General features: G+C 35.9%; 1 protein-coding gene across 1 annotated transcript in view; it reads right to left on the reverse strand.

Annotated features, from left to right (window-relative positions):
* The window catches only part of RYR3 (ryanodine receptor 3), a 155,507-nt gene extending 137,285 nt beyond the window's left edge, over positions 1-18,222 (reverse strand). Inside the window, exons 1-3 of the mRNA XM_057375080.1 lie at positions 18,121-18,222; positions 5,144-5,263; positions 794-901 (exon numbers count right to left, since the gene is read on the reverse strand). Coding sequence (XP_057231063.1) covers positions 794-901; positions 5,144-5,263; positions 18,121-18,222 — 330 coding nt within the window. The remainder of the gene's footprint in view (positions 1-793; positions 902-5,143; positions 5,264-18,120) is intronic.
* Between the last annotated feature and the right edge of the window lie 2,550 nt (positions 18,223-20,772).

Genomic DNA, 20,772 nt, shown 5'->3' on the forward strand with positions numbered 1-20,772 from the left:
GAAGAGTATGATCATCATTATCAAAAATGTTCTATTTCCTCTATTTCCAATCCCCAATTCATATTCATATATATTATTAACCTCCGGTTAAATRTTTTGGCTGAGATTTGGGGTGAATATTTTGGAAATATTAAAAATTATGTCATTACTTAGGAATCCTAGAAATATTTGAATCAGTGGATTTTTTTCCTAAGCCTAGGAAATCAGTGGTTTTTTTTCCTTTTTTATTTGAATCAGTGGTTTTTTTTCCTTATCTTCCTCAAGACTTCTTGATAGAATGCAATGTAATTGCAAAAATAAAAAAATCACAAAAACAGAAAACGAAAGGTCATTATTAATGAAGTCTGAAAACCACGCATGCAAAGGTTGACAATGCAAGATCAGAGGTGAGAGAACTCCATCTTTTTCATCTGTGCAATAATATGTGCCAGTTAAAGATCTGAAGTGCAGAACAAGCCATTAGGTTGCAAAATAAGTAAAGCCATAGAGTTTTATCATGCTGTGTTTGTAAGAGAATAGAAGTTCAATTCAATTTGATTCAGCTGAAATTGGAGAATTAGGGTCAAAGCAATCAAACTGATGATGTTTCTGGTTCTGTGGATTGCAAATATTCAGAAGACAGTTGCACCAGCTCCTCATTGCCAAAGAGAAATTAATATGATTATAGCAGTGGAGAAATAATGTCCCAAGAAAACTATGACACCAGAACCCTCTTCTAGAAAATCCTGGTCAAGGAAAGAAATGAGGACAATCTATATTCAGATTTAATGTTCTTTGAGGTCAATTTACTTACCCCTTCACCAGCATTATCCCCTGTGCTAGCCAGCATTTCTTGAAGGGCTCTGACAGACAGTGACTGTTCAAGGACGAAATTACAGATGCAAAGGTCTGGAGGGACATACTGTAAAAATAAATTAAACAGTGAAAGAACAGATCAGCAGAGTAGGTGAAACAGGACAGAAAGTGAGTTTGAATCTACATTTATCTTAATTTTAAAATTTATATTTAATACTCATCTGTTTTTGAGGTACGTGATATTTTCTTATATGAAACCAATATAAATCCATTCTTCGTAACTTCACAACACARCAATTTCATTTTTCCTTGAGCTGTATTCCTCACAGCAATTTGAAACATCTTCAGGTTCAAAAGCAAAAACTTTTTGCCTACATATTACTGGTTTCCTGGCTTTCATAATGACACCATGAATATTGTATTTGTTCTTAGTCACTGACAAAACAGAAGGTATATGATCTTATTTTTTGTATGAGGTYGATAGAACATATTTACAGCAGTAACTAGATAGCCAAGATTCAGACCCTTCTGACTAAAATGGACTATTTTACAAAACCTCAATTTTTGAGACAATGCTGCTTTTGAAACATGAAACTTCCATTGACATCAGACATTTATTTTTTCCAGTTTCTTGGCACTGATATATCCAAAGAAAGATATGTCCATGAGACAAAAGTCTCAAAGGGAACCTTTGATGTACAYGGCAAAAAAGTACAGAGAAGACAGATCCAGAGTCTATGCAGTGACACCCACTGCAAGRACAAGAGGAAACGGACACAAAGTGAAACACAGGAAATCTTTTTTAACATGACAAACCCCCATTTTTTTTACTGTGAGTGTGGTAAACAGTAGAACAGGTTGCCCAGAGAGGTTGTAGAGTCTCCACCCTTGGAGATACTCAAGATGGAGAATCAAGTGCCCTRAGAAATCTTTTCTGTCTGAACCTATTCTAAGCAGAGAGTTTAGACTTGATGACCTCCACAGGTTCTTTCCAGCCTTAACAACTCTGTATTCTATGATTCATGATWCAGATCATGGCTATGGATCAGCTTTGAAGTGGATAAGCACTTCTTTAAATCAGAGTGACGAGAGAATTTTTGATAAGGCTGCATTGTAAGTAGGTGAAAAATGAAGCCTTTATAGCAAGCTAAACAAGTAATGTGGAATTCCCACACTTTGATCTTTACTACAGACAATAATTACATTATTTTGGTGTTTTCAAACATATTTTATTTCTACACCAAAGACGTGTCACTGAAATTCTGTATATTAGAGATATATCTATGTAAATTGTAACATATATTATTGAAGYGAAGTGAACTCATGCATATTTCTTATACAAATAAACAACTGTAAGTAGTAAGTAGTTCATAATTTSATTACTTGCAACAGGAACAACTTAAACTGTAATACTTCACCAAACTACATCACTCATCTCCRCCATGGGGTACTACTTTTTTATCATTCCTTAGATGCATCTGTATATTTACAGATGCACATGCATATACACAGATTGTAGCTGGAATTTTACTCTKTAATAGGGTACATTCAAGGCCTCCCATATAACCAGGAACAGAAAGATAATGTCATTTCTCAGGGACAAAACTACATTAGATTTTGTRTCTCTAATTTGTACGAAAAGTCTGGAAGGAGTTTTATTGCTAAAAACATAAAAATCTATATGACATTAGGTAGTCTTAAGTCCCCAGTGAACCAGCAGGCAAAAAAAACCTCTTCACACATTATTTCACTGCTTTGAAATGCACATAGCAGGCAAAAAAGTCACATTATTAGTGAAAAAAACCACTAAAATAAAACAAAAAAAACCCAGATATTTTTCTGTTCTCATCTGGTGGCAGCTTTCAGACTATGTAGCATCCATTTCACTAAAACATTTTGAGTATGTATGAAACCACGCTGTCCTTGAAGTACATTTGAATTTTTAAAAAAGACAAACCCCTCCATGAACATAAAGATTCTATATTTTTACAATAGGACTTAAATTCAGAAACTGAGATGGAGTTTTACCTGTAAAAATACAACATACCTGGAAATACAGTTTCAATCAGCATCAGGCATTWAATCCTACTCCAAACTGAACACAGTAAAATCAATGTGATCCAATACCTACCAACTGAACAATTGAACTCACATCTGTTTCACTGGTCCCTGGTCTTGTGCCACATGGTTGCATTTTGATTTGAAAATTGTTGCAGCTCTTACTCTTGCTGTATTAACTAAAGACACACTCTAAAACACTCTAAAATGTACTCCTAGTTACAGTTCGTATGAAATTTACATACTAGGTTAACACAATTGATTTTTCACTTCTTCTTCTCCTTGTAGTCTGTGTGACCCTGAGCTTTATTTAAGAATACTGACACTGAGAACTATGAAATAAATTATTTTTCTACCCATGGCTTACAATAGCTAATCCCTCTTTCCAGCTTGCTGTGTAACAGTTAGCTAACACACACATACTTTTACATACTCCATTTCTGTGGCTGAATGCAAWAAATTCTTTCTTAAATTCCATTAACCTGAGAAATATCACTGAAAGACAATTCATGTAGATRCTACAAGACCTAAGTAGCAATTCACCTCCTTAATGAATCTAGATTGCTTCYTTTAAAAAGAAAAAAATAACTTTTTCATTTGATTTCATTCTTTTTGCAAATGACAGTTTCATAAATCTGATAGTCAACCTAYTCTGTGTGGCAGACCATTTATTCTAAATAAGGACATAAAAAGGGTCTAACAAAATCTTAACAATATGCTAATACACGCTTTTCCCCCCTGATTCGGAGCAAGGTTGTATTGCAATGGAATCCCCCCCAAAAAAACAAAAGTGCCGATAAGGAATATACAATGAAACAAGAATACTGACATGTGAGAGCTACAGGAAGAAGATGGGGAAATATTAAGGTCAGGAATCTTTATGTTGAAATGAAAAAAACAAGATCTGTTCAGGTACCAAGACAAGGTTTTAAAAATCTTCTTTAAAGCAACAATAGACATAGATATTTATCCCCTTATTTGACTACAGAAGGTTGGATTGACCATACAGAATTAAGACTCAATAATTTTCAAGAATCATCAATAAAGAGATATAACTGGAGAATAAAGTATTTTCTTTTACATGCATTTGATGTGTAAAGCACAAGTAGACTGATAAGATGTATTTGCATGAATTGGGAATAAACAGTTCTTCAAAGTCARTAAGAATTATTGTTAGTTCTTCCATCACATCTTTGTGCAATCTTGTTCACACATACAGGAAGGTAAAAAGAAAAACATTATGCAGGAAACCTACACAATTTGCAAAGCAAATAGAAACAACTGAGAGTTCCAATCTGGCAGCAGCTCTTTTTAGAAGAAAATGTTTATTTYCTAGGTTATTTTCTAACAGTCTTTCATGTAATTAACAGTATTCCATCAGTGCTCTCATAACCCTGAATATACCYCATTTTTCTGAATTCGGCCTTCTGTGTTCCTCCAGGTATTATCATAACCCTGAATTCTTGCAGGTGATATGGTCACTAAACAGATCTTTGCCCACAGCTTCTGGTCTGCAGTGTAAAAAAACACTAACAAACTTGTAGAGAAACTATGAACCAACCAACACTAATTTTTTCACTTATAAATTGTAAAGAAAWAACGTGATAATGGCCCATGGTTTCATAGCAAAATTTGAACAGAAATATCTCATAACTGTTATTTGTTTTACACTTAACATTCTGCTCTAGTAGACATTTACAGTTTCATCTCTTCTCTCTTTCTCCTTTCAAGCTCTGCTTATTACCCTGGGGTTTGCTTAWTTTTTTTCACATCTATCTAGCTTCTTTTTTAAAATTTGCTATTTTAAATCTTCCAAAATTTTCTTTTACTTACCATTCTTGTCCCTGTACATTTAATTTCCTGATTGATAATGAAGTCAGGAGCACCATAGTTGCTTATTTTAAATCAGTAACTAACATGTGACAATGCTACTAAAATTATCAATCCAGTGTATCAATATATTTGAACCTACAGCAGTAATAGAAATATGGGGGTTTAGTGAACTCAAATATTAATAACAGTCTGGAGACTTAATCTTGAAAATAGGAAGTAGTCCAGTTACAGGAATATTCTTAGTTAGTTAAAACATAGCAGTTTTTCAAGTGTTCACAGGTGTACCTCAAAGTATATTTGGAATCTCCAAGAAATCTCATGATGCAGACAAAGGAAGAAAAGCATGCATAAGGTCCCTCTTGCACCACATTCAAGAAACCATAATTAAATGTGCTTGTGAATAAGTAGGTTAGCATTCACTGATCAGTTACACCAGTWGAGAATATCAGCTTCTTACTTTAGCTTCTGATGTTGGCTCCAAAAAGCACAGTCGATTCCCAAGTCCCTCAGCTGCCAAGCAAAACTTCCTTTGTTCTTTGTGAATACTGGCAACACACTGAAGTACTACTTCATCATCCTGTCACAACACAAAGTACAAGAAAAAACAATAATTATTTGGAAGTTATAAAGATACTATTATGTTAAGAAATCCTGCAACATCTGTTGAAAATTAACACATTATACTTCTATAACTCATATAATGTACATATGCAGAGATTCTTTTGATGTATATCTGTAACAGATCTGTAAACATGTAAAGATTTTTAAACAGATATATATTCAAGACTTTATCAAAGTGCCAAAGACTGCAYGCTGTGTCCAAGGCTTCTACAACTGTTGTCCTTTCATGTATTTAGCAATACAAAACAAACTGTAAGCACACTGTGACTCAATTTTACTCAGCAAAATGTTTTTAATGCTTAGTGTAAAAAAMTTACTGTGATTTTGCAAACAAAGGTGCTATTTGTTAACACTAAATTGTCAACACTATTCCTCAGAAGGCACAATCTTAACTTTTAAGTTTTCATGTAATACAGAAACCYATGTGTACAACCAAAGATCCAAGAGGTTTTTTTCAAGCACAGTTCAAATTAGCCCTAAGAACTTGGTCCTCGAAAGACATATCCAAAAATAAGAGCATCTGGAAAAGTGACATGAAACAGCCCTAGTATTTAGTTGTACTAATTATTCTAAAAGCACTTCTACAAAATKTTACATAATACAATACCAAACACATAAAGTGCCGAGCCCTTTTTCACTGCTTAATATGTGACACTAAAGCTGATAAAAGTGAGCCAAAACAGATTATTTTTAGTGTTTAACTGTGTCAAAGCTATATTCAGAATTAAAAAATAATTTTATTTTCCAAAACTTGTCCAGTAACTAAGAAAAACACCACTTGAAGAGTAACATGTATAAGCACTTATATTTATGCAGACATRCAACTGTTCACCAATAGACAGTGCCTTGGAAGTTTTTAAGGGGGCGGGAGCTGACAGAACAGGAGCGATACGTATGACACTGTCCCCTCCAGCTACAAGGTTCTACTGGTGTCAATTACTATTATCAAAGCAGATACACAACAGCCGCCTGTACTGAACTCTGAGATCACTTGAACAATTATGTCCTAAAAGCAGCACTGCTATTTACAGTCCCCTTGTGCAACTGCAATACTATGACAGTGCCACAGCTCTGGGCACTTGAAATAAAATCTGGGAGAGCCGAAGTCATTTTCACCAAAGGAACTAAGTGACACAACTTTTTAAATAGAGAAATCAAAAGCATGGTTTTCACTTGTATGATTTTGCATGTGTACAAGTTACAGGGCTTTGTTTTAGGTGTAGTGGAAGGTGCTCCTGCCCATGACACAGGGGTGGAACTGGATGATCTTAAACACCTTGTCCAACCAAAAAAGTTTGATGATTCTATGAAGATGCATAAAACTCACTTAAAATGAGTATTCATCAAATAAATTAACTRTTTTCTTTTTAAATTCACTTGCACAAAGGGGCAAGAGTTTCTAACAAAACAAAATTAATATTTTCACATTCTAGAATTCAGAAAAATAAGCACTTTGAATTCACATTGGCATCACAAAAACTTTATCTGYCATTAAATGTAGTAATCCCAAAATATAAGCACTGAATGTCTTAAGAAATGTATGCAGCACTCAACATTGATGTTTTGTTATTCCCCTAAATGGCCAGTGTGCCCCTTCCTTTGTGCTACAACTCTTAACAAGCTGTGTATTTGCTATATAGGATGAAAAACTTCAATAGTTTTTAAAAAGTGAGAAGAATATGATATTATGTGATATTTCAGAATGCTTTAGAGCAAAGTTTTAAAAATTATTCATTCAGGTACTACGGACTGAGCATAAAGAATTAGCAGAACCTATACAACCTGCAAATTAGATAATTACTCCTTATTAAGATGACTCAGTATTAAAGTGYTCTCACTGAAGAAACATCATTCTGGCTGAGGTCTGTAATTGCTTTTCTGGCCTGAAGATGTTAACAGAAATGAGTTTTGTGGAGTTGCTATGCTATCATGCACATGTAGACCATGCCTCAGCAGTACCCTATTTTCTTGAGTCTTCTCTCACAAAAATTCTGGTATTCTAAGACTATTTTTGTGATAAATTCAATTCCTTATTCCCTTAGTTTTTAAGCACACATAGTGCCAGGGCCTTAAACCTTGATCATCACTTCTCTTGTACAATATTACATCTGTTTGGTTTCTTCAGGCTTTTGTGGCTGGTTGGTTGGTTTCTAATTCAACAGGCTTAGAGCGCATGGAATCACAGGCAGGAAAGAACCTCCATAAAAATTGTCCACTACAGGGGGCATTTGCACAAGAAACTGCTTTYGTTATTGTTCCTCAATTCTAAGCATCAGTTACCAACAACTGCTTTCCACCAGTGGCATCATGAAGAATTATAACAAGTTAACCATGAGATGCATTTTGTATTACCACAATTCTGTCTATTCACAAATACAGATACATAGCAATTTCTGACTTCCTTTTTTTCTGAATGAAGGGGAAGTGAAMGCTCTCCCCTTCTTTCCAGAAATCTCTTATCTGGTTAGTATTGATTTAACAAAAAGACATGGACACRTCCCAAATCTAAGAATATTTATGCATCGAAATATATTGACACTGATAAAATATATTTTAGATGGTGGAAATCCTGTAGAATTTATTTAATGTCATATAGTTAATGTGTCATAATACTGTCCATTGCCCATTTGTGTATTCACACAAATGCATAACTTCTGAAAAACAAAAAAGACTGTTTTGGAGATTTGTTTTCTTTTTTTGAAAGTAGGTAAACACATAACTGTGTGTACTGAAAAAGCAAATTTCTATTTGCTTTGGCTGGAGCTGAAGCTGCATTCCAAATCTGACTATATAGTAATGTCAATATACAGCAAGAAACAAAGGTATTTCTAAAACAGTTACAAATTCTATATATTCTAATTTTCAGAATGAACAAGTTACCAAAATAGAACTTCACTCTACCCAAAAGTATGTCTTTTGTGACTACATTAAATATTTTACATTTTTTTAACTGGAAACTTTGATTCCTAGCCTTTAGCAATAYAGAATTAAGCAGTATACTGTATAATTTTTAAAATGAGATTTTAAAGAACCACAGTCTAATAGTTTCCTACCAAACACTATTTTGTCTTGATGTTCAGGCTGTCTTCTTCCTCAGGTTTTACAATATAAAGTGATGATGAACTTAAACTGAGCTTCCTGTGATAAAGTAGGAAGTCAAAACATAAGCAAGATATATTTTTATTACTCAGTTACTTGACTTGSTGCAAAGGGATTCAGTGATTAAGGTGAATTGATGTATTGTTGACGTGACCTTGCTCCTGCACACTTCACTAGATTTTCAACACAGCATTTAAGAATAAARAAATTCCAACAGTTAATGAAAATCCTTTTCCATTTATGTTGCATATATATTCCATATTCCATTCCATAATARAGAGTAGCAATGATTTATCCAGCACTCAAAAATTTGTATAAGGGTTGTATTCAAAAACAGACACACTCCAACATGTCTTGTATTATCAAGCACAGAACCATGAATACAGTGAATATACACATGCAGATGTTGCTATAAAATGATACTCCAGATTTAGTTTATTACCTACTGAATGAACACCTACCTAATGCCTATTATATTCAGTGCTGAAAATTAACTGATAAAATAAAATTGACATTGACAATTAATCATTGACAATTTTATATAACTTTTATTATACTACAAGAAGAAACARTTTTCTCAAAAAGCATACATATTTTGCCTATAATGTACTCACAGGTGCAATAAAGATTCAGGTAGGTACTTGCCCAGGAATGACGAACCTAAATGTGCCACCAGTCATGATGATAACAGGAATCACACCAATTTATTACTATATAAGTCTAAATCACCAGACAACAATGAAAACACTATGCTTTTTCACTTGATCTATTTTTGGTAGAGTGATAAATCACTTTGCTGTAGTCAAATTTCACACCTGGTAAAAGGCTAATGATGTATATGAAACACTTGTCACACCCCTTCCTTGTTTACTGCATTAGAGAAAGTAATTGAAGAAAGGTGACTCAAGTTAGCAAGCTGATGAAGCATACCAAGACTTCCTAAATACCTGTATAAAAATCAATTGAGTTAACTGTGTGTTTCCGTTGCATAAATCCATTTAAATGACCCATTTAAAAATAGTCCATAGTTTACCTATGTTCTGATTTACTCAATTCCAATATACTCAATTATTACACCAATTCTAAACCAGAAGCTTCATAGAACACTACTTGAAATGATTGCACTACTTCCACATTGAAAAGAACAAAGCTTTTCAAACCTATAACCTCATACAGTATTACTGGGATTTATTGCTTCAGTTTTTGCTAATGCAACACTTGGCAAATTTGTCTTTTTAATCCCTTTTACATTGTGAAAAATTAATTTCATAAAATTGATACAGGAAACAGTTCTGGTACAGCTTTTTCTTTCTGCTACTGCTTTTCCACTTCAGATGAAGGATGTGGAAAAATTCTGGCTGCTGAATTTATTATTTACCAAGGCAACACAGTCTTAACTATTTAGACTTCCTAATTAAGYTCATAAAAATTAAAGGCTTCTTTGATCAAATCTTGGGTTGTTTTAGGTTTAGGGCTATGATACAGAAAAATAACTTGATGTATTCATTTGCCATCTAGCTGCAACAATTCAGTTTGTTTAGGTTCCTGTACTGCAAAAATAGAGTAATTTTCCTGAAATTAAGAACTACGCTTTGGTAATTGTGGATCACAYGTCCACACAGAAGTCAGAGTCAGAGCAAAGTATGTAACTACATCAGAAGTCTTGCTTCACGGTCAAATCACCTTTCCTCTGCAAAATAACCGAGGTATAAATATATAAAATAACGGAGGTACAAATATATAAAATAACCCTCAACAAAGTATTCCTCGGGGCAAATTTCCAAAAGCTCCACTGTATTAATCTTTATTTATTGTGCTGAGGCAATTCCATTCTTAATAAACAAAATAATTGTTCGCTGTTACTCTATGACTGACACTCATGTATACTATGCAGTACAGATTTGACTAACTGAAATTTTGAATTTATTGTTGCCGGAAGACAARATAGATTACTCACTTGAAAAATAATTTTTATTACAGTTACAAAGCTAGCATATGACATAGATTTTTCATTTTGCCTACTCTTTATCAGATAAAAACTACCTTTTTCTTTTTCTGACTAGTCATGAGAAAAAGAAGAAAACCAAGTAAAAGCTCAAAAAATGTGTTTAAGCCTCAAAAAAGACCCAAACCCAAAACACACAGAAACAAACAAAAATTAACCACACCCTACTAAGCCTATACACTTATCTATAGTTACTATAAATGCATCCCAGTAGGTCTTTACTGATGACACTGATCAGCAGTCTCCAAAAATTACTACAGATGCCTGTGGAAATCTCGGGATTTACTGAATAGTGACAAGCTATTGGAAGCAGCTTTCCCCTACTAAGCATGGGGAAAGGTACACTACAGGAAGGAGCAGGAACAATTACCCTTGGGCTGGGAATCTCAAAAGGGAGGAAAACATGTGAACCTCCTCTTTGGACATAAACTAAGAGTGTGAATAGGGAAAGAAAGTGTATTGTGTCTTTCAGGATGGATTCTTTTTGTATTCTTTCCTTCTCTTTTATTCTTCAGATCAAAACTATGACAAGTCACCCACTTCAATTTAAATGGAATTTAAATAATTATTTTTAACTTTRTGTTTGGACATACCTATTTGTCCTAATTCAAATGTTCTTATAGGCAACTTTATACTGCTATTTGACTTCAAAGGCTATATAACAGGTACTCACATTGCCATATTCTGCTGAGTGTTTCCATGTTTAAGAGTTTCAYTCATATTGACAGGCAGCAGAAGAAAAAACCTGTGCCTGCTTATCAAAAATACATAAATAAAGTATTATAATAATGGAAAAAAAAATAAAAGTGTAAACCGTTAAGAAAGATAATTTATCAGCATATATTTAATTACTACCTCTTTTTAAAAAGTCCCAAACTACATTTCCAGTCATTAAACCATTTGTGTTGTTTTTTCGCTTACATACATGCCAACAAAGCAGATGTTTCCTGTTTACAGAGCTATCAATTTTGTCTCACAGCAGTTACATTCTGCTATTCTGCCAAAGAGACATGAATCTTCTCTGTATCTCTTGAGAGCACTTTTTCCCCCACACTATCCGCACTGAAGATACAATTTTTCTATAAACACTAATACACTTGCTCCATAAATTAATACTAGAAATACTGTAGTAAATTATGTATCCAAGAACTAAAGCAAGGTTTAATATCAGAGTAAGGATATGAACCAAAAAGGCTCATAAAAGATTCAAGTTATATTTTTCATTTCTGCAATTAGAAAACCTTATCTGGTCTGCTGCAATATGAAAAATTGATTTTAGGACCTCCACACCAAAGTGTATACTGCATGAATGTTTTGGTCCCAAAATACAGACATCAGAGTTATGCAATTGAATCAGGAAGAGGTCACATAAATATATCATCTTAGGCCTTTGCTTTAAATGTCTATAAATAAATCTTCTGGCAAGCAGTAYGTGTTAACATCTAAAACAAAAGTGTGCTTAGACACCTCATRTTGTAAATCACCACAAAACTCACAAACAAATGAAGGAAACCAATATCCAGAGCAGATCTTAAATCAGTGGTGGTCATGGGGAGATGATGGATTCTCAGGAGATGTAGCTTTACTTCCCTTAGTTGCTACTGGGTTTTTAAACATCTTTTTATAAATTAAAACCCTATATTTCTTTGTAGTAACATACCAAGACCTTTCTTCTCCCAGCAAGCATGCAAATTTCTCCCAGTAACCACAGCCTGTCCAYTGCAAATGGATCCTTATGATGACAGCAGAGTTCTTTGATGGAAATTCACACAGCACCCTATGACAGTTCTCAGAAGATATTAAAAATAGAATTGGGGTTTCCGTTGTCAGTCTACTCCTTCAACAGTGGTTGGACCAAAGCCTAATCATAACCCTGGAACATACTCCCATATCTTATATCAAGCCATCAGCAAGGCAGAATAAGCAAATATACAGCAATAAAACATAGCTAGTCCTTTTCATAAAAAAAACCAAACAAACCCAAACAAAACCAAAAAACTTTAAATTAAAAATTTCTTCAGAATGYTAAGTAGTGTAGTATTGACCATTTTGCTTCTTTTTTTCCAATTCAAATTCCAGGTTTTATATTTGCCATCAAAGCATTTAGATAGTGTGCTGTCCCTTGAATCCCAGCTTTCTCCACCCCTCCCTTTACACAGTTCTTCATGGAAATGAGATAGCATGAGATAGTGACCACAAAGGAACAGCCACACCACATACCAAGACCAAGYGTAATATCCAAAATACTTATGTATCTTCTATCATTAAGAGAAGTATTAAAAATTCTTTAAAAATTAATCCTTTTATTTAAACTGTAATGTGTGAGAAAAAGAAGAAATTATTAATAGAGATAGGGTGAATGAGCCATGCAGACCAGGCTGGTGTACCTCATGCAAATTAACTATGTCCTCTCCTATCAAGCAGAATCCTGTCTTTCTTTTAAGAAAATCTTCTGGTTTCAGCAGGGGTAGAGTTAATTTTCTTCACAGAAGCTACTACAGGGCTATGTTTTTGATTTGTGCTGAACACAGGGTTGATAATATAGAGATTTTTTTTTTTATTGCTGAGCAGGACTTGCACAGAACTTTTTTGCTTTTCCTACGACTACGCTGCTGAAGAAGCTGGGGGTACATGGGGTATCGGGAGGAGACACAGCCTAGACAGGTGACCCCAACTGACCAAAGGGACATTCCAGACCATATGACATCATGCTCAGTGTATAGAGTGGGGGAAGAAGGAGGAATGGGGGGACATTTGGAGTRATGGTGTTTGTCTTCTCAAGTCACTATTACGTGTGATGGAGCCCTGCTCTCCTGGGGATGSTGAACCCCTGCCTACCCGTGGGAAGCACTGAGTTAATTCCCTGTTTGGCTTTGCTGGTGTGCACAGCTTTGGCTTTCTCTATTAAACTGTCTTTATCTCAACCCAGGGGTTTGTGGCTTTTACCCTTCTGATTCTCTGATCCTGCTGTGAGGGGAGTGAGTGAGCGGCTRTGTGGGGCTTGGCTGCTGGCTGRRGTKAAACCACAACAGAAAGGAAGCGACATTAAGWATACATGTTAATTAATGGAATGGCAGATAGACTAAAAGCATCAAGATACACATCATGCTGATCAAGGAAGTAGAATWAGCCAAGAAAGGTGTCCTCTGCCAATAGACCTTATCGTTACTTATTGAATGGACTTGTTAGAGCAGATTCCAAGGAGGGCCGTGGAAACACACAGAGGTTTGGAGCAGCTCTCTCATCAAGAAAGGCTGACASGGTGGGAACAATTATCTCATCTAGAGGGATGAGAGAATTGGGGCTGCTCATCCTGGAGARGGCTTCAGGGAGACCTTAAAGGGATACTTAATACTTAAAGGGATTATTAAGAATGATGGAGAGAGACTTTTTATGAGGGCTAGTAAGGACAGGATGAATGACAACAGTTTTAAATGAAAGAAGAGTAGATTCAGACTGGACTCAAGAAAGAACTATTTTAGAATAAGGGTGATAAGATACCAGAACATGTTGTCCAGAAAACTGTGGATGTCCCATCATTGGAGCAGGTCTCTGCGCAACCTGATCCACTGAAAAATGTCCCTGCCTGWGGCAGGGTGCTGGACTAGATGATCTTTAAAGTTCCCTTCTGACCCAAACCATTCTATGACTCCATGAATTGAGGTGTCAGTTATTGGCATGCTTTGCACTCTCACATTCATCACCTCTGGCAARGGTTATACAAGCAAATGAAGAAATATATAACTATATTAGGAAAGAAAGGTATCATAGCTCATTTTAATTGAGCATCCTTTTGGAGAGAGAAATGAACATARCATACATTATTGTGTATGCATGTACTTGTATATATTTTGCTTGCTTTACCCATTTCTTTTACATCTGGGGCAAGTGAAGCAGGCTAACCAGTTAGCTACAGAAAGATATGGCACAGGATCTCCATAATGGCAAATTTACAACAAATTTATTTTCATTTCAGAAATTAACTGCTAACTGAAGTTCACAAATGTAAGAGATTTTGGCATAATAAACTCAATCTGCAGGCTTTACCTTAGAAATTTTACTGTTTGAAAGATCATAAATATTAATGGAATAGCCAGTGYCTTGTCTCAATTACAGATGAACCAATTTAAAAAACTTGACACCTGACAGCAAGAAGGAATCCAAATAGAAGCTGTCAGCCTCTTGGAATCTTAGTGCATGACCACTACCAGATTAGTAAAGATACCAACAGCAAAAGACATTTAGATCATATCTATTTCAAAATGAGAATGGGTGTGTACTTTATTTAGCTATTTTATTATTATTACTATTTATTTATCATGTATTCTGTATATAACCATTCTAAACTATCAACTATAAATATTTCAGGTATTTATTTAATACCACACTTGGTTAAAAATGTAAGATTTTCCTTTTGGGCTAGCAGTTTTTGCTAGGAAACTTAAATGCTGACTTTAAGGCAAAAATCTTAGGATTTTTCTTTAAAGAACTCAATACCATTCAGGATTTTATACATTGCCTTTATCAGTTGTTGACAAAAGGGATACTTAGTGTGCAGCTTTGAAAATGAGGGACATACAGTGAGACAAACAATTATCTACCTATAAGCACATACATGTTAGTTTGTCATGTTTTCTTTCAGTAAAAGTTTTTWAAGTCTGCTAAGATTAACTACATTCCTATTTCAGTAAAAAATTACTGAAAACCACAAGTTACTGTCATGTATATTTGAACTTAACTATCCATCCCAATCCTGGATTATGACTTCTGAAATTTATTTCAGAAGTGAACTCTCTGATATTTTTGGCAATTCTTTAAAACAAAAACCTCACTAATACGCAGCAATCATCCAYATCTGTTACAGCTGAAAAGAGAAGGGCATCAGATGCAGGGAAAATTACAACAGAAATCTTTCAAACAGGATTTGAAAAACACAGCAGATACTTTAGCAGCCTCCATACAAAATACATGAAAGAAAAAGACTGAAAGTAGAAGAGATAGCACAGAAATAAAATATGAAAATTAAAGCATATTCAACTGCCGTCCGTTCCATGTCAAGCATTTACACATATTACAAAACCTGGGCTACAGAAAGTTGAATACTCAAGGTTTAGACAAGAACTGGCAGAGACAGGATATTGAAAGAGGATAAATGAATCATATCCATCAACTATATCCTCCAAAATAAAATATTCAAACCATCAACACACAGCTGCATGGCACTTTCCCCTGCATCGTGGTTTGAGATAAGACTTAAAATTTTACTCCAGTAGGAGGTACCTGCAAATCTGCAAGCTGTAGCAATCTTTAAAAAGTGACAAATCAATCASTATCCTCTAGCAAACTGAGTGGGAATATGTGAGCTAACTACATGTTCAGTCACTGAGGTCATTACATTGGATTATAATGGAGGGCAAGCACAATTACTGGAAATAGAATGATTTCTATAAAATTAGGAAAAGTATTTTTCAGTGTCTACTAATTGAGGTTACAAAGCATAATAAAGACATATTGGTTTGCTTTGTGCCTTTTTCATAAATTAGATGGTGCCAAAGGAAAGTGCAATTTTGTGAAAGTGCAATTAAGTTGATTTCTATAGAAAAGTCAGTATCACTGTATTCCCCATTGGTCCTGTCCCAGATAGGATGCTAGAAGTGCTTGCTGACTTGCAAATCACTTCATGAAGTTCACTTAAGAACTCTGTAATACCTGTTTTACCAAAAATCAACCAACACATTCACTAGCAAATTAGAGAGCCAAACCTGGATACRTTTTCAGCAGAGAAGTTCATAAAATTTAAATGTTTAATAATCCCATACATAATTTGCACTTCACAAACTCACATGAAATTATATTCACCAGCCAGCCACATCACAAGAAGGAAAGGATCCCCAACTCTCTTGTCACCAGSCAGCAGAAGGGGACCTAAGAGATGAGGGGAATGGAACCAGATCTCTACTGAAGGCAWGATCCTCCCAGCCTCCCTCACCTTCCCAGGTGCCCTTATACCATGGGCACGAGGCTCTGGAAGCGAGGGTCAGGCACACGGCAACAACACGGCAACAAAGGTTCACAGGTTGGGGAATTGCCCAGGGTGAGTCAGTCTACCTGCCACACCCTGATAGATAGGAGAAAAAAAAAGTCATCCACAACTTCCTTCTGAGAGAAACAGAGGGATCAATATGCTGACCAGATCCACCCCACAGGGATGTCTGCTGCCTCCTTGGGGTCCAGGTTAGAGATATGAGCAAGAAACTCTCCAGTCTGGTATGGCTCTCTGATTATTATCCATTACTGGTTTATCAGGTGGGCAGCCATGAAGTCCCAAGAAGAAGTCTGAGGTATATCAAGAGGAACCTCACAGCTTTGGGACAACTCTTTGAGGGATCTGGAGCACAAGTAGCATTCTCTGTCCTGGGAGTTGCAGGGAAAGGTGGGAGTAGGGAAATCACACAGAGGAACAACTGGCTTTAAGCCTGGTGTTACCAGCAGGATTTTGTGGTTTTTCATCACAGATCGGTTTACAAAACTCCAAGCCTGCTGACAACAGATGGGGTGCACCTGTCCCAAAGCAGAAAAAGGATTTAGCAGGGCTCACTGAAACAGCTTTAAATTAGATTTCAATGGGGAAAAGGATAAAACCAGGCTCGCTAGAGATAAGCCTAAGGGTAGCACATCAGGGACCTTATCACTTTCTACACCTGCCTGAAAGGAGATTACAGCCTGGTGGGTGTCATCCTCCTCTAACAGATAACAAGGGACAGGGTGAAAGGAAATGGTCTGAAGTTACAACAGATTGGAAAATCTTCACTGAAAGAGTGGTCAGGGTGGAACACGCTGCCCAGGGAAGTGGCAGAATCACCACCTCTATATTCAATGTGGCACCTGGGGACATGGTTTAGCGGTAATGCAGTGGTGCTAGGTTAACAGATGAACTTAGTGATCTGAGAGTTTTTTTTCCAACCTTGAAAATTCTGTTTCTGTCTTGAGTTGGAAGTGACCTTTAGAGACTGTCCAGTGCTACCCCTGTAGAGTACCCAAAGTAGAGTCAACATCAATGAGGTGCTCAGGACCATATCCATTTAAGTTTTGAATATGTCCCGAGACTCAGACTCCACAGCCTTTCTGGACCACCTGTTCCAGTGTTTGACTATTCCCACAACAGGAAAAAAGAATTTATTTTCAGGAYGGATTGAAGTTTGTTAGAGAAACTCTCCAGACTCACAAGCAGACAGAAATTTGCAGTTCCCTCAGCTATCAGCCCAGGCTTTCTGCCTAATATCTGGGCCTCTTACTTGCCATATGGAAGTTTGCTTTGCAAATTATACATGCATGGCCTTCACACGCCAGGTTAGGGGAAATGTAAACTCCAGTGTCACACCCACTTGGTGTTTAGGCATATGGGCCCTATGAACTGTAGTTCCCATTCCAGATACCCTCTGGGTATCTGGATCAGTCCCCACTGAGACCCTCACTTCACTCCACCCAGACCCCTACAGCTTGCACCTAGGACTGATGACCCCTGGTCCTTCACCAGCAGTTGATGCTGAAACTCTTGCTTGCTCCAGTTGGTGATATAGAGACTCTGTGTCCCTTCATCCAGTCTGATTCCAGTTCCTGGCTCAAGTTCACTCCCCCCAGTTCCCCCAGTAGCTGCCAGTCTTTCTAAGATCCACAGAGCCCAGAGCCACTGATGAAGATGCTCTTACTTGCTCCAGTTGCTGGCACCGCAGACACAGGGCTGCCTCATCTGAAGCTGGGTTCCAGTCATGGGCTCCAAATTCCCTTCCAGTTTCCCCAGTCACTAGCATCCCTCCTTACAGCACTTATGCCCAGGGGAAATAGTGTGAAACAGGAAGATAAACTTCAAAACCAGCAACAACAGGTACACTGCTTGCTGAGTGTTTTACACAGCAGAAAAAGGCTTCCCAGCATGCTAGGTTGGCATATGTCCCAAGATGTACAGAACACTCATCAGTTTTTTTTAATGTTACAYCATCATAAAAACACCATTGGTTCAACTGACTGCTGATGCAAATATTGCACACAACGGTAAGCAAGGAAACAGAAGGAATTCTTATTTTTGATATCTTTTTTCAAATGCAGACACTATTCTCTGGCAGAGAGTAACAAATTTCCTTATACAAGTTTACAAGTTACTGTGTGTCTGAAATTTCAAAATTCATGATCACGCTGCCTGCTTCCATGAAACCTTAGTTATCACTAAGACCTAAAGTGGATATTCTAATCATGAATACTGAGGCCGATTTAATGCTTGCACATATGCTAGGTTGGATTCATCTCTTTCTCGACATATGAAGAAAAAGGAAATTACCGAGTTACAAAATCTATCACCACTTCAACCTGTCTTACAAGGAAACTGTTATATTCCCACTGTGAGTTTCTGCCACAGAAATTACTGCCTGACATCCATGATTTCAAAATGTTCATGTCTATAAAACTCATCTGGGGAAAGAAAATTACTAGAGATATGAATATTCAAGTATTCTCTGGCTTTTTTATTTTGTCCTCTTTTCTTTTCCCAAAACTAGACACACATTTTTCTTCACACAGAACTTACAACTTTCTGTTAATCTAAACCTGCAAAGTATAAACAGAAAAAMCTCTCATTCTATTTTTATTACCACTGGGTAGATCAGTGATTTAAGTTATATCAATTCCACTCATACTTCAAACAGTAGTATATCAGTCAGGTAGGCAGAGATTTAGAGTGCATCTGCTAGACCTTCTCTTCATAGTCAGTTACACAAGAAAAACAGAGAAGCTTTAAACCAAAATATAGAACGGTAAATATACATTCAGATTTTAATAGAGCAGAATGAAAATTAATTCAGGGACAAATCAGGTGTCTGAAGTTAAAGGATGGATGAGAACAAATTTCATATAGCTGTGTCCAGACAAGACCAAAAACTTGGAAATAAACTAGAGCAACTAGTGCAGGTCTTAAAAAATGAAGACACATTCATAAAATATTAGTGTAGAGAAAAATCTCTTAAAACTAATGCACCTGGCACCATCTCCTGTAAAATCTAGTACTTGCTTCCTTCATATTTTATCCTRGATTAATAAATACTCTGCTACAAACTTATTATTGTCTCCATATAAAAAGAGCATCTCAAATTATCACCTTGGAGCCTCAAAAAAAGCCAGGAGGTTGAAGATTAGTATCTGTATCACAGAATACAGCTGAAAAGAATAACTGTAATTTCTGAAAAAATTCAGTAATCATTACGGTGACTACCAAAGCATAGATCTTTAAAATTATTTTCTCATATTTGTTCCTTTTTCTTTTCTAGTAAGTTCTGTACATCCACTTGTTATTAGTTCTCCCATTTCAGTCCTGACTTACACTTTACCACCTCCAAATTTTTGCATTCATGAAATTTTCTGAGGTTTTTAGATGCTTATTCATGATTAAATAAACAATATAGGCAAATTTATTTATAAATTTCAAATCCCACACTATCTGAAAACCAAATTAGTATCRTATGGTTTTCCTTTGGTGCTAAGGCACAGAAATTCAAGTTCTTAAGTAAGATAATAAGGAAATGTTCCAGCAACTACTACTGACATGTTCTCTGACACTATCATCTGGGTAGCTTTTGTTTAGAAAATACAAGCCATTTGACCTAGAAGTTACAAGACACTTTCAGAGAAGTGTCACTTATTGAACAGTCATATTCGTCTTCTGAAAATTAAGATATTACAAAAACAAATTCTTTACTGGATTTCACTCATTTAAAAATGAAGGCTTGATGTATCTAAGACACACTATGTGTGTCAGATACAAATATTAGGAAGCAAAGACAGATTTTTGCCTGAACACTGTTGTTTAGAGTTAGATTACTTGTGGGGGAAATAGGAGTCATGATACTTCCTATTCCTGTTATGTGAGAAATGGGTGAGAAATCTGGACAGAAAACAGAGTTTTGTAAAAGGTTCTGTTCACATAGTTGAAATCTGTAAAATGCTTTTTAATCTGAAGATAAGATTGGCTGAATATTTTACTTCAAATTATTTTGGGACCCAGGAGGCTCTGAGTTGATCTTGAACCAGATTCAGAATGTCATGTTAGTTGGTTAACACTGATATTTCAGTCTAACATGAATACAAAGTATTCATTCTTGGCAGCCAAAATTAAAACCGTGACACAACAATGAGTGTGTATTAAAATTCTAAAAAAGAAAAATACCAAAACCACAGAACCTTCAAACCCCATACGCCAATATTATGCAATAGCATTATGTGTCTCTAGTCACAGAAGTTATAACTGTGATATTAATCAGGCAGAAAATATTTGATATGTCAGCAAGCCCCACTAMCCTTACATTATCCTTCTT

This window comes from Malurus melanocephalus, unplaced genomic scaffold, assembly GCF_030028575.1.
Source record: "Malurus melanocephalus ecotype Western Australia unplaced genomic scaffold, MMel_1.1 scaffold_238, whole genome shotgun sequence".
Taxonomy (NCBI): Eukaryota; Metazoa; Chordata; class Aves; order Passeriformes; family Maluridae; genus Malurus; species Malurus melanocephalus.